The sequence below is a fragment of the Oncorhynchus nerka genome, linkage group LG3 (assembly GCF_034236695.1).
Source record: "Oncorhynchus nerka isolate Pitt River linkage group LG3, Oner_Uvic_2.0, whole genome shotgun sequence".
NCBI classification, from domain to species: domain Eukaryota; kingdom Metazoa; phylum Chordata; class Actinopteri; order Salmoniformes; family Salmonidae; genus Oncorhynchus; species Oncorhynchus nerka.
The window spans coordinates 43,628,565-43,650,092 of NC_088398.1; the positions used below are offsets into that span (position 1 = coordinate 43,628,565).

General features: G+C 44.7%; 2 protein-coding genes across 10 annotated transcripts in view; both read left to right on the forward strand.

The window, feature by feature from the left end:
• Nucleotides 1-18,064, forward strand: part of LOC115108400 (plakophilin-4-like) — a 118,162-nt gene extending 100,098 nt beyond the window's left edge. For 4 of the 9 annotated variants that reach the window (XM_029632711.2, XM_029632719.2, XM_065012072.1 and 1 more), the window contains exons 12-22: nt 1,628-1,811; nt 2,661-2,778; nt 8,488-8,679; nt 9,380-9,553; nt 9,966-10,116; nt 11,272-11,464; nt 11,879-11,963; nt 15,081-15,198; nt 15,430-15,561; nt 16,336-16,409; nt 17,086-18,064. In XM_029632711.2, coding sequence (XP_029488571.2) covers nt 1,628-1,811; nt 2,661-2,778; nt 8,488-8,679; nt 9,380-9,553; nt 9,966-10,116; nt 11,272-11,464; nt 11,879-11,963; nt 15,081-15,198; nt 15,430-15,561; nt 16,336-16,409; nt 17,086-17,340 — 1,676 coding nt within the window. In that variant the 3' untranslated portion in view covers nt 17,341-18,064. The remainder of the gene's footprint in view (nt 1-1,627; nt 1,812-2,660; nt 2,779-8,487; nt 8,680-9,379; nt 9,554-9,965; nt 10,117-11,271; nt 11,465-11,878; nt 11,964-15,080; nt 15,199-15,429; nt 15,562-16,335; nt 16,410-17,085) is intronic. The other 5 variants (XM_065012064.1, XM_065012079.1, XM_065012096.1 and 2 more) reach the window with 3 other exon arrangements.
• Nucleotides 18,065-18,824: 760 nt separating this feature from the next.
• Nucleotides 18,825-21,270, forward strand: LOC115115309 (death-associated protein-like 1 homolog). The gene is made up of 4 exons (XM_029643811.2): nt 18,825-19,032; nt 20,142-20,241; nt 20,439-20,502; nt 20,717-21,270. Exons 1-4 carry the CDS (start codon nt 18,966-18,968, stop codon nt 20,840-20,842), a joined length of 357 nt encoding a protein of 118 aa, XP_029499671.1. The 5' UTR covers nt 18,825-18,965; the 3' UTR covers nt 20,843-21,270.
• Nucleotides 21,271-21,528: the final 258 nt, after the last annotated feature.

The window sequence follows — 21,528 nt, forward strand, 5'->3', positions numbered from 1 at the left end:
AAGACTGCAGAACAGGGCCAGTTTAAAGGCTGTTTCTTCAAGTAGAGCTTTAGGGGGCGATGAGGAGGAGTGGGGGGGGTAGTGATGGCTAGGGAGACAGACCTGGATCATTTCAGTTTGCCTGGGTGCTTTATTCTAGCCGTGTGTGTGTGTGTGTGTGTGTGTGTGCGTACGTGCATTATCACTACATTACGAGGCTCTCATCCCAAGGGAGTTCTCAAGGGGAGTTTGCCATCGAAGAAAGCCAAGGCAAAGGCTAAGCTAGTAGAGAACGGCACTAAGTCACCGCAGAGGGGTTGGACTGAAATGAATCCCAGGGCCTGAGAATAGACGTTCTAGGTGAGCTTACAGCTGCGGGATGAAGCCTCACACGGCACTGGCAGGTGCAGATGTTAACCGCGGAGAGACGCTTTCATGGGTCGCTCGGGCCAAGCTGTGACTGTTTTGGACCCCCATGATAGTAACGGCCGTAAGGTTGTTATTGCCGCTATTTCATTAAAGTGTGAATGGACCTTGTATTGAACTGGGGAACTCCACGGATAGGGATACCTGGCTGTCTGTTATGCCTTGCTGGCATCCTCTTTAGGAATCGCCCTTGGGCTATAGTAATGGGTGTGATGACCTCCATTGGTTTAATTGGAGAGAAAACAAACAGTGGCTAGGATACATAAACACTGGGGTGGATAGAGGAGAGCTCAAGGAAGCGCCGAAGATCACACAAACAAACACACACACACACCAGGCATCACTCCCATCCCATGCTTTCCTATCCTCACACATCCAAAGAGATCAGCCAGTCAGTGGGGGTGTAGGTAGTAACTATGGGTGCTTCCCAAGTGGCACCCTATTTCCTGTATAGTGCACTGCTTTTGACCAGGGCCCATAGGGTTCCCATAGGGATCTGGTCAGAAGTAGTGCATTACATAGGGAATAGGGTGCCATTGGAGTCTGGTCAAAAGTAGCGTGTTTAAATAGGGAAAAGGGTCCTATTTTGGGACGTATTCTATGAGTCTCTCTCTCTGTGGTTAGACAGGAGCTGAGCTGCAGCCCTGTAGAAATCGGCCTGTGTTTTCTCCTTCCGGGAACAGCCATCTGAGTTAAAAGAACGTGCTCCACGCGGGTTAATCTGGAGCAGATGCAGAATCAAAGGGCGCCTCCATCGCAAATTTTACTAGGACTATTACTGGTTACCCTAAGTACATGTGAAACTAATACAATTATTACAGAAATATCGGGAGACATGTTGCATTATCCAGATGATGCGTTGAGCCAGTATCTTGTGGTGTCTTGTGTTCATCTCAAGAGAGACATTTCTTCCTCACTTGCCTTGAGGATATCTAAAGCTTTTTAAGATCCTATTTGATGCGGATGCCTGACGTCTCTGTTCTGCTGGCGGATGGCTTTCATTTGTTATATGAGGGCTATTCTTTTTCCTCTGATCCTCTCTTCTCCCTGTGTGGTACTGAGCTATAAAAAGACCCTGGATCTTGGCAGCTCTGGAGGGCTAGCCTAACTGCACATGACAGCTGACACAACCAGGGGTTTGTTTGTGGGCCGGTCTCTCTCTCTCTCTCTAATGTGCCCCCCCCCCCCCCCCCCCTTTCCTGTCCCTCCTGCTTCTCTGCAGGGGTGCTGTGGAACCTGTCCTCCTGTGATTCTGTCAAGATGACAATCATTCGGGATGCCTTAACTACTCTGACAAACACTGTGATCATACCTCACTCTGGATGGAGCAGCTCGACGTTTGACAATGACCACAAGCTCAAGTTCCACTCGTCTCTGGTCCTGAGGAACACAAGTGGCTGTCTGAGGTAATGGACATTTTGAGCTTGATGCTACCACCCCCTTCTGGATGTTTTAAAGCTACTGCAAATGAAGCATGGCCTGGTAATCTCTGACTGTATTTAGTGTGGTAAAGAAAATGTACAAACAAAATACACAGAATTAGAAGGCTGTGCACTTACAGATTCAATGCGGTGTCCGTTGATCCACCCACCCATAATGCAAGGCGTAGATGGGTATTATGTTATGGTTGCCCAGTAAGTATCATCACTCTGCAACCCAGCTGTAGTACAGGTTATTCTCGCTCTCTAGCCACCCTGCCAGTGCCCCCCTTTTTGAAGGCAATGGATGCATCCCAAATGGCTCCCTTATGGGCCCGGGTCAAAAGTAGGGAGTAGGTTCCTATTTGGGAAGCTGCTAGAAGTTTGGTCTCTGACTGGCGACGGTGTCTCTGAGCGCACTCGGCTAGGCTCTCATTTCCCCCGCTGAAAAACACTCGTAATGGCATCGCTCAGGCCAACCAGAGAGCCTAATCCATTATGGATGGGGTGGAGCAAGTCAACCCCACAACACACGCCAGCGTTGCGCTACGGGAACAAACACAAACACCGTTTCATCTGCTTCCCAAATGGTACCCTGTTCCCTTTTTATAGTGCGCTACTTTTGACCAAAAGCCTTTGGGGGGGCCTTGTTGAAAGCAGTGTACTAAATAGGTAATAGGGTGCCGTTTTGGGACCCAGCCTTGACTATTTTTCCATGGCTGTTTGTGTACGTTGCAGGGCCTGTCTGTCTTTGTGTGTGTGTGTGTGATTTATTTGGGTGTTTGTATGTGCTGTAGGGCCATATGTCTGTGTCCTGAAAAGTGTGTCGTTTCATAGGAACCTGAGCTCGGCGGGGGAGGAGGCTAGAAAACAGATGCGCTCCTGTGAGGGGCTGGTGGACTCCTTACTCTACGTCATCAAGGCCTGTGTCAACACCTCGGACTTCGACAGCAAGGTCTGTGCACAAACGCGCACGCGCACACACGGTCACACTATGGCAGGCAGCTGTAGGGGTTAAGGGCAACACCTACCCTACCGGTTTCGAATGATTTCATCGTTTCTCACTCATTTCCTTGCACAGCTCACTAACTTGATTGGGAAGGCCTTTTTATCAACCCGTATGTGTACAATGTTAATAGCACGCAATTACAGTTCATAGACTGCCAGCTGTTCCGGTTAATTATTTCCCCATCAAATATTCCCTCTTTTGATTTCTCTGTGTCCCAAGTGACACCCTGTTCCCTATGCGTCCTGGTCAAAAGTAGTGCACTATAGTAAAAGGGAATAGGGTGCCATTTGGGATGTAAAGCCTGTACATTCATTACCTCAGTGATCTGCTGAACAAATACCACTGTATGGGCATCAAACAGTAAAGAATTAAACCCATTTGTCAGAGCCCAGATCTCCCTTTCTAAGTGGAGACACTTTAATCTGTTAACACAGTGTGGCTCTCATACCTAATTAATTTACACTGCTACAGATGACACCAGGCCTGCACAACTCACTCACTCACTCACTCACTCACTCACTCACTCACTCACTCACTCACTCACTCACAAGAGAGGCTTGCTTGGCTTATTGATCACTATTTCAATGGAACACACCTCTTATGATGTATAGTGTGCTGATTAAGATCTCTTCCCTCCCCCTTTCTCTCTCTCTGTCACTCTTTCTCTCTATTGCTATTGTCTCACTCTCACTCTTTGTTCTCTCACTCTGTCTCCATCTCTTCTTTCTCTCTCTCTCTTCTCTTTCTCTCTCTCTCTTCTCTCTCTCACGCTGTCTCTTCTCTCTCTCACTCTGTTTCTATCCTCTCTCTCACTCTGTTTCTATCCCTCTTCTCACTCACTCTCCCTCTCTCTCTCCTCTCTGTCTCTCTATTCTCTCTCCTCTCTGTCTCTCTATTCTCTCTCCTCTCTCTCTCTCAATTCTCTCTCCTCTCTCTCTCTATTCTCTCTCCTCTCTCTCTCTATTCTCTCTCTCTCTCCACTCCATTCTCTCTCTCTCTCGGTCTCTCTCTCTCTCTCGGTCTCTCTCTCTCGGTCTCTCTCTCTCTCCTCTCTCTCTCTCTCTCTCTCTCTCTCTCTCTCTCTCTCTCTCTCTCTCTCTCTCTCTCTCTCTCTCTCTCTCTCTCTCCTCTCTCTCTCTCTCTCTCTCTCTCTCGGTCCCTCTCTCTCTCTCTCTCTCTCTCTCTCTCTCTCGGTCTCTCTCTCTCTCTCTCGGTCCCTCTCTCTCTCTCTCGGTCCCTCTCTCTCTCTCTCGGTCCCTCTCTCTCTCTCTCGGTCCCTCTCTCTCTCTCTCTCGGTCCCTCTCTCTCTCTCTCTCGGTCCCTCTCTCTCGGTCTCTCTCTCTCTCTCGGTCTCTCTCTCTCTGCCAAAGCTTATTTTGGACAACAGTAACCAAGAGTCAAAATAACCATACATTGAACAATAAGCATACAGTAGAGTACATGTGCAGATTGATTAGTCTGTCAGACACTGTCCCTCATCTTATGACAGGCAGCAATGTAGTGCGCTGCCAACCCACAGATCTCTGCGTCCTCCCCCAACAGGACGGGTAGCCTACTCTCATCAGAGAGGTCTTTGAAACCTTGACTAAGGGTTTCAAATTTGGGGAAATTACACTCTCTAATTGTTTTATATTTTTCAAATTTTGTCAGGAAATGCAGCTCTGTCTCAGGTTCTGCTGTGGTGCAGTGGTTGCACAGTCTTTCCTCTACAGGGAGTCAGGTTTTCTTGTGTCTACCCTTCTCAATGGCAAGGCTGTGCTCACTGAGCCTGTACTTTGTCAAGGTTTTGGTCAGTAACCATGGTCAAATAGTTAGACACGGTGTACTGTCGATTTAGGGCCAGATAGCTCTGCATTTTGCTTTGTGTTTGTGCTTGTGTTTCCTAATAAGCAATGTAGTTTTGTTTTGACTGTGGTGTAATTTGGTTTATTCTGATTGATTGGATGTTCTGGTCCTGAGGCTTCAGTGTGTTAGTAGAACAGGTTTGTGAACTCAGCCCCAGGACCAGCTGGATGAGGGGACTCTTTTCTTTGCTCAGCTCTTGGCATTGCAGGGTGTGGTAATGATATGAGAGGGGGTCACTGTATTTTAGATGTTTCCAAAACTTAATTGCTCTTTTATGAGTTTTTGTTATTAGTGGATATTGGCCTAATTCTGCCCTGCATGCATTGTTTGTAGTTTTCCTCTGGACATGTAGGAGAATCTTACAGAACTCTGCCTGCAGGGTTTCAATGGGGTGTTTGTCCCATTTGATGAAATCTTGTTTTGCAAGTGGACCCCACACCTCTCTGCCATAAAGTGCAATTAGTTCAATGACATATTCAATTAGTTTTAGCCAAATTTTAATAGGTATTTCAATTTGAATTGGCTTTTTAATGGCATAGAATGCCCTGCGTGCTTTCTCAGTTCATTCACTGCCTCATTAAGATGTCCAGTTGAGCTTATTTTTAATTGTAGTGTGTGCAGTACTCCTATATATTTTGAACCAATTGAGAACTTTGGTCTAATTCCCTGAGATCGGGATCTTCTTTTTGGGGTTTACTGCCAGGGCCCAGGTCTGGCAGTACTGCTCTAGCAGGTCCAGGCTCTGCTGTAGGCCATGTGCTGTGGGGGTTTACTGCCAGGGCCCAGGTCTGGCAGTACTGCTCTAGCAGGTCCAGGCTCTGCTGTAGGCCATGTGCTGTGGGTGACAGCAGGCATAGCTCATCTGCGAAGAGTGGGCATTTAACTTCAGAATTGTGGAGACTAACACCAGGGGCTGAGGATTTTTCTAGAATAGTGGCCAATTCGTTGATGTAAATATTGAAGAGTGCAGGGCTCAGATTGCAACCCCAACTCTGGTTAAAGAATTCTGTTATTATCTTGCCAATTTTAATGCTGCACGTATTGCCAGTATACATAGATTTAATTATGTCATATGTTTTACCCCCTTACACCACTTTCAATAACTTTGTAGAACAGTCCTGTATGCCAAATAGAATCAAATGCTTTTTGGAAGTCGATAAAGCAAGAGTATATTTTGGTGGACATGTTTATCTATCAGGGTGTGTAGGGTGTAAATATGATCAGTCGTGCAATGTTTTGGTATAAATACAATTTGGCTTTTACTCAAGACATTGTGCTTATTAAGGAAGTTTAGAACTCTTACATTTATAATACTACAGAAAACGTTCCCCAGGTTACTGTTCACACATGCCTCTGTAATTGTTAGGGTCTCTGTTCTTAAAGATTGGGTTTATGAGTCCTTGATTCCAGATATCAGGGAAATAACCTACACTCAGGATCAAATTAAATATAGCCAATTGCAATTTTGCACTAGTGAGTTTGAGCATCTCATTTAGGATGCCATCAGGTCTGCATACTTTTTTAAATTTGAGAGCCTGAAGTTTCTAATAGAGCTCCTGGTCAGTAATTGGGGAGTCCAATGGATTTTGATGGTCCTTTATAGCTTTTACTAATCCATTCAACTTGTCATGAATTTGTCGTTCTGCGTTTGTGTCAATTTGAACGGTGTTGTAGTGTTTTAAAATGAGTTGTCCATATGTCTCCATTTTGTATCGCTAATCCCTCTTGTTTTGATTTTAGATATATATATATATTTTTATTTGCCATAAGTTGTTTGTGTTTTTGGACTCCTCAATTAGTGTCAGCTGCTTGCTGTTGTATTGTGCTTTTTTTGGTTCTGAGTGTACATTTATAGAGTGTTAAAGTCTCACAGTAATGAAGGCGTAATTCACCATTATTTGGGCCTCTGTGCTTTTGGTTGGATAGTGTTCTAAGTTTTTTCCTTATAATTTTACAATCTGCATCAAACCAGTTGTCATCTGTGATTTTTTTAAAGTAAAAAAAAAAAATCAATTTCAATTGTGCTTCTTTTGCCGTTTGCCTGAATATATAGTTGATGTTTTTTACTGCCAGATTGATGCCTTTACTGTGAGTGATTGTGGTATCCAGAAAGTTATCTAAGAGTGTTTGGATATTTTGGTTCCAGGTTGCTTTCTGATATTCTTCTGTGCTGTTTTGGGCCCATCTGTATGAATTTCTGATGTTGTACAGCTTACTGGGCTGTGAATGTGTGGTTGTTTCCATGTCTTTTCTTTTGAGGAACAATGTAATTTGGTGTTGGTGTTAGTGGTTTGACAGTGAATGAGCTGAGAGAGAAAGAGTCAATGTCTGTAATCATATAATCTACTGTACTGTGGCCAAGCAGTGAGCAGTAGGTGAATCTCCCCAAAGAGTCCCCCCGTAACCTACCATTGACAAAGTACAGACACAGGCTTCTACAGAGCTGCAACAGATTCCTTTAGTTTTTGTTGACGGTGCTGTCACTGTTGTTTCTATGGGGGAGATGAAGACAATTAGAAACAGTATGGCCTCCCCTCGTGTGGTCGTTAGATCAGGTAGTGTTCCTGTGCGCGCATGGTAGTGTGGTCTTGTCTCTGGTGGTTGTAGGCAGGCAGGGGGAGGATAGTCCTGCTGTTGGGGTGCCTGAGGTGAGGGGAGAGGTCAGGGTGCTGTCCTTTTTCTTTTTTGCTTTCCGCTATCTTCGTTAGGGTGGGGAAGTCCTGCACAAAGAGCTGAGTGCAGCCTCATTGCCCTGGACCATGACAGTGCCGTTCTGGTACATGTTTACCGTCAGTAACCTGTGTTCCTGGTCCTTATTGCTGTCCTCAAACATGTGGATTTGCTTTCCCTTGCGGATGCCTGTCTTTGTGGTACAGCTGAAATGTCTGGTTACAGCTGAAATGTCTGGTTACAGCTGAAATGCCTGGTTACAGCTGAAATGCCTGGTTACAGCTGTATACCAGGCAGTAGTGTGGTCTGTGTAAAATAACAGGTTTGTGACAGTCCAGTTTTGTGAGCAGTCGGCAAAACCAAGTTTCTGGGTTCTCCCTCAGAATTCTGTGTTTTAAAATGGATTCTTCCTTTCTCTGATTTGATTTCTGCTGGGTATTCCAAAAAAAAGTTGTGGGGGGGGTCTCTGTTTCTGCTGTTGCTGCTAGCGCTGCCTCAGTGGCCATTTGCTATGGTTACCACCAGTGAACAGTTAGAGCTAGACGGTATGCTAGCTGACAGATTTGAATTTGGCTAGCTACCACGATGCAGATTAACACAGTGAGTTAAAATACCAATCCTCTCCTCCTGTGTTGCTCTTCAGTTGTACAATTTGGTTACCTGTACATTTTTTACTGATTTAATCGCGTCAATCTCGCACATTAACCAAAATGTCAATCTCGTAAATTAACCAAAAAGTTATAATAAGTCAGGAGCCGTTCTTCTGCATGACTTCTCTCTCAGAATGTTCTCTCTCTCTCTCGCTCACTCGGTCTCTTCTCTCGCTCACACGGTCTCTTCTCTCGCTCACACGGTCTCTTCTCTCGCTCACTCGGTCTCTTCTCTCTCTCTCTCTCTCTCTCTCTCTCGATCACAATCTCTATTCTCTCGCTCACTCTCACAATCTCTATTCTCTCGCTCACTCTCACAATCTCTATTCTCTCACTCATTCTTTCTCTATTCTCTCTCAAATTCAAAAGGCTTTATTGGCATGGAAAGTGTTACTGCACACATTGCCAAAGTAGTCGTATAGAAATGAAATAAATCAAATAACATTCAATGATTAACAGGACTCCCCGCGTCTCCTCTCGCTCTCTCTAGATCGTGGAGAACTGTATTTGCACACTGAGGAACCTGTCGTATCGCCTGGAGCTGGAGATGCCCCCGTCAAGGTTTCAGGGAGCCCAGGAGCTGGACGGTCTACTGGGCAGTGAGTCTCCCAGTAAGGACGTGGAATCCAGCTGCTGGGGCCGGAAGAAGAAGAAGAAGAAAAAGGGCTCCCAGGAAGACCAGGTAAGCTTGGGGAATAAGAACGCCGCTTAGGGTGCCATTTGAGACTTATGTAGTGCACCTTCTTTTGACCAGCGCCCATAGACACAACTTCCATCTGAGTGGTGGAAATATCACGTCCTAGGCCTCCAAAGGGAATGTTCACTCCAGGCGAGCTCAGAAATGTCACTTTCCAGGCTTTAATGTGAATGTTCACTCCAAATGTTTGTCAAACGTGTGTATGTATGTATTTATAGATGTATGTTATTTTTAATTAACAGTAGTCTAGTAGCGAGTCGAGTCTACGTTCCACACCATCTGTTGTCTAACATGACGGAATCAGACTGAGTCTGCCTGTCATTCCAACTCATTTGGGATTGAGTCGTCGTATCGCTTTATCTCCACAACAGATGGCGTGGGACGTGGACTCAGTAGACCACTTCTGACCGACTTTGATTTTGGAGTGAACTATTCCTTTAACTCTTCTAGGAGCCCATATTCACAAAACATCTCAGAGCAGAAGTGCTGAATTAGGACCAGGTATCTCCTGTCCATATACATTTTTTAATTCTGATCTTAAAACAGGCTCAACTGATCCTAGAGCAGCACTCCTACTCTGAGACACATACAGCCCCTGAGCTAAAGTGAACTTCAACACTGTACTCGGTCATCGTATATGGTCAACATTGTATTAGAACCTCTAGTCGTGATCATGTGTTCTCAGTGGGACGGAGTGGGCCCCATCCCTGGCTTCTCCAAGTCCCCCAAGGGGGCGGAGATGTTGTGGCACCCAGCCGTGGTGAAGCCCTACCTGACCATGCTGGCCGAGAGCTCCAACCCTGCCACTCTGGAGGGCTCAGCGGGCTCCTTACAGAACCTGTCTGCTGGGAACTGGAAGGTATATAGTACACACAGTGCGTCCTGAATGGCACCCTATTCCATATATATAGCGCACTACTTCTGACCAGGGCCGGTCAGAAGTAGTGCGCTATATAGGGAATAGGGTGCCATTTTGGGACACAGTCAACACAGCACACAGGAGAGGATATGACAGGAACACTGCTCTATTGAATGTTCTTTTCCCCCTGTGTAACAGGTATGGTTTCTTAGATGTGTGAAGGCAACCCTTTTTAAATGGGAACTGTCAATTGTCATTTATAGGTGAAGTCAATGTACGTTTTTAAGTCTTCTATGTACTGTGTGCTAATTGCTGCAAAACTCATTTCCTTCTTGGAAACTTGAAGTGTACACTTTTGGGTCGAGATGCGTTGGAGAGTTTAAACGTCCTCTCTCGGTCTTCTCTGTACTAGTTTGCGGCGTACATCCGTGCGGCGGTGCGCAAGGAGAAGGGTCTGCCCATCCTGGTGGAGCTGCTGAGGATGGACAACGACAGGGTGGTCTGCTCTGTGGCCACCGCCCTGAGGAACATGGCCCTGGACGTCAGGAACAAGGAGCTCATAGGTGAGGAGCGAACACGGGCTCTGTGAAGGGATGACCCCGGGCCACGTTCCAGGCTGACTGCATTGCAGGTCTCTCAACACATGGATAGGTGTTTATCGCATCTGCTCACCACGTCATATAATATAACAATTTGATCCCGACTGTGCAGTCGACGACGTGGCGCACAACAATTGGTTGTTCCAATGCATCTTCAATGTAGTAGGGGGGAACGCAACCCACCAGTACAGTAGGCTATGTACATGTGCTACACAAGCACAGAGCAAATAAATAAAGACCAGCACTATATACTGGTTTACCTACATGTGCTATGCAGCATTACAGAGTATGAAAAAGGCAAGAGATGATGGGAAATTAGAGGTTCAAAATGAAGTAGAACTAGAAGAGTTGCGAGCGCTTGCTTACTCATCTAACAGATCGCCGCACTTAAATTGCATCCCCAAATTCCTTCTGGTTTTTCGTGAAATCACCCCTTTTCAGGGAAACAGGTTGTTATGGGCTAGCTGCTATGGAAATAATGAGTTTGCGTTCCAGCGAGGCTGAGCCAGCAGAGCCTTTAGCCTGGGAGAGGTCATGGGGGAAGAGGGGCTGTGTGGAGAGGGTACTATGGAGGGATTTCTCTTCGGAGGGAGTCTCAGAGGGGGGGGGGGGGGGCAATGGTTTGTAGGATCTGTAGGTGTAGACCCTTGGGGGGGCTACTAGCACTATGGAACGCCACATGGTTGGCTGTGGAAGTACAACTCGAGCTGAAATCATGTAGCATCCGCAATGTAAAAAGTACACTGTGTACTCTTACACGGCCCTAGAGAAAGGAATCTGCCATACAAATACATTACGTAGGACACAAATCCAATGTCTCTTTGTTTCCGTTTGTCTGTTTCTCTCTCTGTGGCGTTTTAGTTGAAGGTGTAGCTATCATTTTAGCAAAAATATTCAAATAGAACATAATGTATGTGAAGGTGAGGATGACAGCTAGAATCAGCTTATAAAGAAACCTTGCCATAATCTAGATGGTCAATTTATAACAGAAGTTGCAAGTACAGTACATACATAAGCAGTACTTTCTCCCTCCCTCCCTCCCTCCCTCCCTCCCTCCCTCCCTCCCTCCCTCCCTCCCTCCCTCCCTCCCTCCTCCCTCCCTCCCTCCCTCCCTTCCAGGGAAGTATGCAATGAGGGACCTGGTGAACCGTCTCCCTGGGGGCGACACCACCCTGCTCTCTGACGAGACGGTGGCGGCCATCTGCTGCACCCTGCACGAGGTCACCAGCAAGAACATGGAGAACGCCAAGGCACTGGCCGACACGGGCGGCATCGAAAAGCTGTTCAACATCACCAAGGGCAGGGGAGAGAGGTAAGGGAAAGGGGGGGGGGGGGGGCTGCCTTCGGCTGCCTTCGGCTACTTGTAAGACAGTCTGCATTGCGTCCTAAATGGCACCGGATTCTCTTTATAGTGCATTACTTTTGATCAGAGTATTATGGGAAGGGGGAAAAAACATACAAGGAAGAGAGGGTCTGGTCAACCGTAGTGCATTATACTCTATGCGGAATAGGGTGTCATTTGGGATGCACATGGAGAGTCTAAGAAGAGACATGCACACCTCAGAATGATCTAAGGCGAGATTCTCAAGGACGGTTGAGAGTAGACACGTTTTTCTATCACAGAAACATGCAATATGTCATGTATTTGCCACCGATTCCTAAGAGGCCATGGTCCTAAATTCTCAGTGGTAACGTGTCGTGACGCGTGTCTCTCTGTCCCTAAAAGGTACTCCATGAAGGTGGTGAAAGCTGCCGCTCAGGTCCTCAACACACTCTGGCAGTACAGAGACCTGAGAACTATCTATAAGAAGGTAAGAGAAGGACCAGGGTTGGGATGAGGAGGCCACCTACAGTAGGGATACGTCTCAATGATCTCTCCTTCCTGCCAAAGTGTGCACATCAGACTGTTAAATAGCCATCACTAACCGGCCTCTACCCAGTACCCTGCCCTGAACTTGGTCACTGTCACTATCCAGCTACCACCCGGTTACTGAACCCTGCACCTTAGAGGATGCTGCCTTGTGTACAGTTGAAGTCGGAAGTTTACATACACCTTAGCCAAATACATTTAAAATCTGTTTTTCACAATTCAGGAATGGTTTAATCCTAGTAAAAATTCCCTGTCTTAGGTCACTTAGGATCACCACTTTATTTTAAGAACGTGAAGTGTCAGAATAATAGTAGAGAGAATGATCTATTTCAGCTTTTATTTCTTTCATCACATTCCCAGTGGGTGAGAAGTTTATACACTCAATTAGTATTTGGTAGCATTGCCTTTAAATTGTTTAACTTGGGTCAAACATTTCAGGTAGCTTTCCACAAGCTTCCTACAGTAAGTTTGGTGAATTTTGGCCCATTCCTCCTGACAGAGCTGGTGTAACCGTGTCAGGTTTGTGGGCCTCCTTGCTCACACACTTTTTTAGCTCTGCCCTCAAATTTTCTATAGGATTGAGGTCAGGGCTATGTGATGGACACTCCAATACCTTGACTGACAACTTTGGAAGAATGTTGGGGTCATTGTCCATTTGGAAAACCCATTTGCGACCAAGCTTGAACTTCCTGACTGATGTCTTGAGATGTTGCTTCAATATTTCCACACAATTTTCCTTCCTCATGACGCCATCTATTTTGTGAAGTGCACCAGTCCCTCCTGCAGCGAAGCACCCCGCAACATGCTGCCATCCCCGTGTTTCAAGGTTGGGATGGTGTTCTTCGGTTTGCAAGCCCCCCCCCTTTCCTTCAAACATAAGGATGGTCAAACAGTTCTATTTTTGTTTCGTCAGACCAGAGGACATTTCTCCAAAAAGTACGATCTTTGTCCCCATGTGCAGTTGCAAACCTTAATCTGTGTTTTTTATGGCGGTTTTGGAGCAGTGGCTTCTTCCTTGCTGAGTGGCCTTTTCAGGTTATGTCGATATAGGACTTTTGCACCTGTTTCCTCCAGCATCTTCACAAGGTCCTTTGCTGTTTTTCTGGGATTGATTTGCACTTTTCTCACCAAAGCACGTTCATCTCTAGGAGACAGAATGCGTCTCCTTCCTGAGCGGTATGACGTCTGCGTGGTCCCATGATGTTTATACTTGCGTACTATTGTTTGTACAGACGAACGTGGTACTTTCAGGCATTTGGAAATTGTTCCCAAGGATGAACCAGACTTGTGGGGGTCTACAATTAGTTTTTCTGAGGTCTTTGCTGAATTATTTTGATTTTCCCATGATATCAAGAAAAGAGGCACTGAGTTTGAAGGTAGGCCTTGAAATACACCCACCGTCAATTAGCCTATCAGAAGCTTTTAAAGCCATGACATCATTTTCTGGAATTTTCCAAGCTGTTTAAAGGCACAGTCAACTTAGTGTATGTAAACTTCTGACCCACTGGAATTGTGATACTGTGAATTATAAGTGAAAAAATCTGTCTGTAAACAATTGTTGGAAAAATGACTTGTGTCATGCACAAAGTAGATGAACTAACCGACTTGCCAAAACTATAGTTTGTTAACAAGGAATGTGTGGAATGGTTGAAAAACGAGTTTAATGACTCCAACCTAAGTGTATGTAAACTTCCGACTTCAACTGTACATAGACATGGAACACTGGTCACTTTAATAATGTTTACATTACATTTAATGTGTATAATACTGTATTCTAGTAAATGCCATCCTATTCCACCCTTGTACATATACTATTCTATCCTATGTATTCTACAGAAATACAACATATTCTATTCACATACTGTCCATAATGTCTATACTCCCAATCACAGTATACAGCGCATTCGGAAAGTTTTCAGACCTGTACCCTTTTTCCACATTTTGTTAAGTTACCGCCTTGTTCTAAAATTGATTACATTAACATTTATCCTCATTAATCTACGCACAATACCCCATAATGTTTTTGTTTTTTAAAATGTACATTTTAAATAAATATTCAGACCTTTTACTCAGTACTTTGTTGAAGCACCTCTGGCAGCGATTACATCCTCGAGTCTTGAGTATGACGCTACAAGCTTGGCACACCTGTATTTGGAGGGTTTCTCATTCTTCTCTGCAGATCCTCAAGCTCTGTCAGGTTGGATGGGGAGTGTTGCTGCACAGCTATTTTCAGGTCGTTCCAGAGATGTTTGATTGGGTTCAAGTCTGGCTGGGCCACTCAAGGACTTGTCCTGAAGCCACTCCTGCGTTGTCTTGGCTGTGTGCTTAGCGTCGTTGTCCTGTTGGAAGGTGAACCTTCACCCCAGTCTGAGGTCTTGAGCACTCTGGAGCAGGTTTTCATCAAGAATCTCTCTGTACTGCTCTGTTCATCTTTCCCTCGATCCTGACTAGTCTCCCAGTCCCTACCGCTGGAAATCATCCCCACAGCATGATGCTGCCACCACCATGCTTCACGTAGGGATGGTGCCAGGTTTCCTCCAGTTGGAATTCAGGCAAAAGCGTTCAATCTTGGTTTCATCAGACCAGAGAATCTCGTTTCTCATGGTCTGAGAGTCCTTTAGGTGCCTTTTGGCAAACTCCAAGTGGGCTGTCGGGTGCCTTTTACTGAGAAGTGGCTTTCGTCTGGCCACTCTCGTCTTAATATTTCTGTATTTCTTGATTCAATTCTTTTACTTTTAGATGTGTGTATTGTTGTGAAATGTTAGATATTATTGCACTGTTGGAGCTAGGAACACAAGCATTTCACTACACCCACAATACCATCTGTTAAATATGTGAATGCAACCATTACATTTCTATACGATTTGTTCACTTCCCTTCATTTAAAGGAAATTACTGGTGTAAGAAATATGGGAAAACTTCCATTAGCCCAATGCTTTTAGGTTTGTGGGATGTAGTGAAGGAGTGTACACTTCAGGAGAAAGGAAATATGATTGTGACGCACCCCAGGTCTCTGTGGCTCATACTAACACTGTTTCCTTTCTCTGCTGGTCTTCAGGACGGATGGAACCAACACCACTTCATTACGCCCGTGTCTACTCTAGAGCGCGACAGATTCAAGTCTCAGCCCACCCTCCCTACCAGCACCATACAGATGTCACCGGTCAACCAGTCAGGTCAGCCTAGCTACGTAGACGATCATTCACCTAAGGCTACGTCCCAAATGGCAATCTATTCCCTAGGGGGCCTAGTGCACTACTTTTGACCAGGGCCCACGGGGCTCTTTTCAAAAGTAATGCACTAGATTGGAAATGAGGAGCCGTTGGGGACACAGCCCTAGATAAGGACACAAATGCGTTTCAATTCAACGTTTCGTTGTTTTGACCTCCATGTTGTGTTCTCCACAGCTGGCAGTGCAACCTCCTCTCCTGCAATGCTGGGAATCAAAGAACACCGTTCTGATTATCACAGGGCACAGTCAACTATGCAATTTTATAAAAACCAAGGGGACAACAATGTACATAAATACCAATATACAGGTAAACAATGAGCATAGAGAATTATCACACAAAAATCGCCCATAAAAACACAGCGTATCGGTTGAGATGTTGGAATTTGATTGAAAAGTTATCAGCCATGTGCACCAGACCGTGATCAAAGTATCCCCTAGGGCCTTTCTGCCTCTATGTACGGCGTAATCCATCTCACCACTCCCATTCCATGCCCCCTCTCCCTAGCACTCCCCTAGATCTCCCCTAGCTCTCCGCTAGCTATCCCCTACCTCCCTGTTTCTTATCATCCTTATTGGGAGCTGGAGGCTCTTAGACGGTCGGTAGTTCAAAAGAGCACTTGAGCCTCTTTGTTGCGCTTAAGTGGGTCTGCTGAGCAATATAGTGGCTGGTCCGCCTGCATTGTGAGCAACTCGGCTCAGCAGCCACTACAAAGCGGCCATTGTTAGTTGCCCTGAGGAAGAGTAGGGCTACTTCCCACATGGCACCCTATTCCCTATATAGTGCACTACTTTTGACCAGAGCCCTGGTCTAGAGTAGTGCACTATATATGGAAAAGGGGTGCCATTTGGGAAGTAGCCCTACTCTTCCTCAGGGCAACTAACAATGGCCGCTGCCAGATGGAGGGCCCTCAATGGGGTGCTGAGACGGCAGAGTAAACAGAGCTGGGGAAGCTGCAGCCTCCCTGCCTAACCTTCTGCCTGGCTACCCAGCAACACTCCCTGGAGTAATATTGCACGGTAACAACGTTTATGTTCATGGCCATTTTTAGTTATACCATTATCTTGTTAATTTCTCTTCCAGGGTCTGGAAAGCCGTCACCATATTATGTCGGGTCCTACTCCTCACCGACAAGAGAGGACCCCAGAAGAGCACAGGTAAATTCAATACAGACTCTAAATCAATCCCTTCTGGTCGAACATCCCTATCAACTTGGCCGGTGCAGGCGGCTGGTTCGCTCCGCTACACTAATGGAAGGAGACTGACACATATTACAGTGTGGGTGAATGAGAGAGTTGGGAGACGTCCAACACATCAGTCATTGTGTGAGCGAGAGTGAATGTGACTGTTGTAATAGGGTTGGGCTGGGCGGCAGTGGGTGCATCTCAGTCACCTGTCACAGTGTGGACACGTCCCTGTGTGCCCACTCGGATAACACCCAAGAGGAGGGATCTTTGTGCCCTCCTCTCCTCCCTCTACCCGTCTCTGACTAGACAGGAAATAGACGGTCAGGAAATTACACCCAAAGGAGGCTAGTGAAGGAAGGATGTCTCATAATAACGGCTGTGACGTTTGATAACATTCCATTCATTATTTTCCGGCCATTACTTGGAGCCTGTCCTCCGATTTTTAGAGCCACCGGCCACCACTCATTACAACCAACTTTGTTCAGCTAGACAGCCACACAGCGTGAATTTAAATACACAAAGTTGTAATACGTTTGAATCAACAAACTATTTCTCATCCTTTTCTCCCATCGGACAGTTGAAAGTAGATATTTTCCTGTATTTGACATAGACCGATCTGATTGTGTTGCTTCTCTTGTCTCCACAGCAGCAGATGTACTACACTGAGGAGCCGAGCAGGCGGAACTACGACACCTACAGAATGTACCTGCAGTCTCCACACGGCTACGATGACCCCTACGTGGAGGAAGTGGTCAGCTTCCCCCCCACGGCAGACTACAGCTCTAAGTCGCATGGTCACGGACTCAAATCCACCACGAACTACGTGGACTTTTACTCCACCACCCGGAGGCCTTCCTACAGGGCGGATCAGTACCCAGGTTCGCCAGATTCCTGGGTATAGGGACTCCATCTTGGAATCCCCGACAGATGAACTCTTCCATGAACTTTTACTTGTGTGTTTGTTTTTGAAAATGTGGATCTGAATGTGGAGATCGACGCGATGGCAGATGGCAGATGGAGAAATGGAATGTTAACCAAAGAAAGAAGGAAACCAAGGAATGTGTTGTAGCTGTGGTAGCATGGTGAAGGTGTGGGTTATGTGACGAAAGGTTTGCGGTAAAGAGTCAGAAGGGGGAATGTGTATGTTCGTAGGCAAAAATGGATCATGAACTCATATCTGTAAAAGAAAATGTGTTGTAACCTAAAGATGTTAGTTTGTACAGAGGGATCAAATTGTATTTGTTCTTAATGTTGAGATTGTGTATGCCATGGAGTCTTGTACATTTCCTTCATTTTATTGTAAATACAGAAAAAATGCCACCTGGTTTACGTTCATCAGCACTGGTAAAAGAGGTGTGCCATGTCAAATCTATATTATAGATCTATAAATATATGAAGAAATAAAGGGATGGGGGAAAAGATGGCATCATAACACAAACATGCAACGATAATAAAAGTTCACTTTTGTTTTTTAAATGAATTGTGTAATTGCAGACATTTTTGTGACTTTGAAAGATATTCTCTTTATTTTTCCATTCTCTGTCTTGGATTTTTCATCGATAGTTCGCTGACATTTTCTGTGCACAACAACCAACAGAAATAAATGTGAACATTTGGTCCATGAAGAGCTCTACAACTCCTCCCCATGCTTCCTCATCCTCTCCTCTTTGCATACATCCAATTATTTCAGTAGAAAAAGAAGACAACGAAACATCCCTAATAAAATGGCACCCTATTCTTTACATAGGTCTCTGGTCAAATGTAGTGCAATATATGGGCCTTTGTCAAAAGTAGTGCACTATATAAAGAATAGGGTGTCATTTGGGACAAACACCAACATGATAGAATGACCAGACACTCACATTTTCTTCGTCATATTTCATAAACAGACTAAAGACCTTTCCAGATACACTTATGAAAGTTGTTAGAAGTGACAAAAAGACAGATAGTGGAGGCATCGTTTTTTTTTCAGGACATCAAGTTTTATTTTCAAAATGTTTTAAACAAATTATTACATAAATATCACGCATTTATCACTAAGATAAATGAGAGATGAGTTTATGAAAATATCTCTAGCCCCTCCCTGTACGCCTGGTCCTTCGTAATGTACAGATCTTTAAAAAGTCAGATAGTGATGTGTAAATTCACACTACCATCACCATATTGCTTACATCTATTCCGTTGAAATTCAGATCTGAAAACAAAAAGGGCGTGGCTGGAGGTTGTTTTTGAACTAGGCAATGGTGTTGAATAAATGACAGACTTGGTAGATAAGAAGTAGGATTAGATCATGAACATTCTCAATGAGCACCATGCACACGAATGCGCCGATCTATACACTGAATGGATAGAACATGCAAGTTGTTGAAACTGTTCACTCCATATTTCTGGTTCACTCATGTGGAATGCTGCAGCCTCATGCTGCTGATGCTCGCTTCCTGCGTAAACTAAGTCATTTGCCTTTCAGCAGTATAAAGTGGGCGTTGTAGTACTTTGTGTGCCGTTATTGTTGTTCAGAAATCGAGAATGGTGCAACTATCTAAATCTGGAGTGAGAGAGAGTCCTGAATTGAAAGCTGGCCATCCTCCAGCAGGTATGGTGGTGACTTGTCCATATGAAATCGTAATTTGCATCATGTTGTGCATATTTTCTTTGTCCAAAAATGTGTTCGATGTAATGTCTGGTTTGCTTTTTCGAGGTGCTAAGTGTGGTTTACTTACATTCAGTGCATTTACAATATAGGCCTGATCTTGTTGTCGCATGCAAACATTGTTACAATCTTGTAAAAACATTGTTTGGCGACAATGTTGGAACGCACGCTCAAACCTCAAGTGCGTAGGTGGTAAACGAGTTACAACTAAAGTAGTTCTAAATGCCCCCATTTCTGCTACTATGATTTTTCCCCGTTACGATGCGTGATGAAATTTGCATCGGTGCATAGCTTATTGTGCAAACATGGTACATTCTGTGCTTTAAGCTGCACCCAAGGGACAGGCCAACACTGTCCATATAGTTAAGTGAATATCCCCTGCAGATTTGTGCTTATGTATGGGGATTTTGAGTCCAAATAATCCCACTCCAAACTATTATTAAAATGCTAATTGACGGAAGTTTGCATGTCCACATATCTTTGGTTTTTGGACCTGGCCCACGAGATGCCTATTGCATACTGGTGTGACGTGCAGATTTCCCAGAAAATACATTCTGGGGCCATAGGTGTCTCTGCGTAGGAGTGATTTTTGGATCAGTTTTGCCCTGCTTGATACCGGTCCCTCAGAGATTCTTTGCACAGTACAAATGTAATTATTTCTGAGTTGCACGTTGTTTGGGGTTATTCTAGGACATCAAAGCCTTTTTGCTTTGACAGGATGTGGGTAAAGTAGACTCTTTTGATTAAACCTGCCTATAGCAAGTCAGAGGAAAAGAAACAACAATGCTGAACTCTCTTCTCACGGCCAACTTTCTTCTTCCAACACTGACACTCCCAAAGTCTCATTGTATAATGGCAAAATTCCAAGATATTATAACCTGAGGTTGTTTAGTTTTGTCTTACAGTAACTCTGAATAGTTTTAACTCCTTCATGACCAAGTTCAGGAAGTTGTATAACTTTCCAAATGGCATTAAATTCTGGATTTGCAAAGAATGAGTATGTCATTAATATATTTTCACCTATTTTAAACGGATCCACTCTGGCACCACAGTGAAGGCTGGGGGGAAACGAGTGGTCAAGAAAAGCTGTGAGGAGAGTCATGCCACCCACCATGTGAACCCAGAGAGGGAACACAAAGTTCCCAAACCCAGGTACAGTTCAGTTAGCCCCTCCCTGTTTTAGTCTTTTTATTCTATTTGGTGCCAAATGACAATGACCCAATACTCCCAAATACAGGGTCTCGTCATTTACAGAGCTCGGATTGTGCTCAAATGTTTTTAACATTGAGAGAGCGTCAGGAAAACCCTTAAATGCAATGTTTGTCGTTAAACATGTAATACTGTTCTAGATCTGCAGCCACCTCCAGCAGAATGCAGCAAATCAGTGTCTTGATGTCAGGAACACTTGACAAGGTAAGGATATCTGACTTATAATGATGGCTGCATCAGTCCCACAAGGGTTGGCCAAAAAACAGGTTTAGATGGGGGGGGGTGTCTTCATTCGTAATGATCATGCAAGTCTAAACACTTTACTCGTAGCCTAGCTTCTTCAGATTGGCATAGTAAAATGGTCTCCTCTGGATTGCTTGGTAAGCCATGATTTTATAAGATGTCCTCATTGTTTCAGTTGGGACATGACTTCCCAGAGACCCCAGTAAGTGTGAAACACAGCAGACTCAGACCTGCTATGGAGAAGGCACACTCGCCAGCTTTCAAGTCCAGCTTCTGCATCCAGCAACCCAAAAAGTTCTGAAGCAGCGTGTTGAAGTTGCCCGAGGGGAAACGGGAAGTCGTCTGTGAAAGACCAACAGGATGTGTTAGTTATATACATGAGGGGACCGACATGAGATACCAGAAAATACTTTAATGTTTAACTTTCTTGATTTAATCTAGAATCAATTTGGCTTTTAATTAGTTGCAATTTGTGACTTTGCTACTTTTAGGTGAGAAAGTAGAGCTTTGCAGGGATATGGTGGGTTTTCAGCTTATTCCAAACCAGCACTTACTGTGCCTTAAAAAAAAGTATGAATGAGACATCCTGTGAACTAAAGGCACACATGGTGGGCATTTTTGAAATTGTATGTTACCCATAAGTGGGTAAAAGCTGGATGACTGACTTTTGTCATTGAATGTTTTCATAGTGAGAAGCTTGAATAAAAAACAAAACTGCATGGCATTAAACATTTTGTCCTTTGTTTTTTTATGGCTACTTCTAGATTCACATGATTAAATAAAATGCAATTAATGAATTGTTCAGTTGAAAGTGTTGCTTTTTCTTACTGCAATTTTTTTAATGACCAGAGGGTGGCGACAACTAACTCCCGTTAGCTTGAAGGAGATGGCATTTTTTTGTTGCTTTTTTAAAAGCTTTATCATGGATGTTTAACACCTAGGAAAACCAGGGTCTTTGAGTCCATTTCCCCTGTCATGAGGTATTTT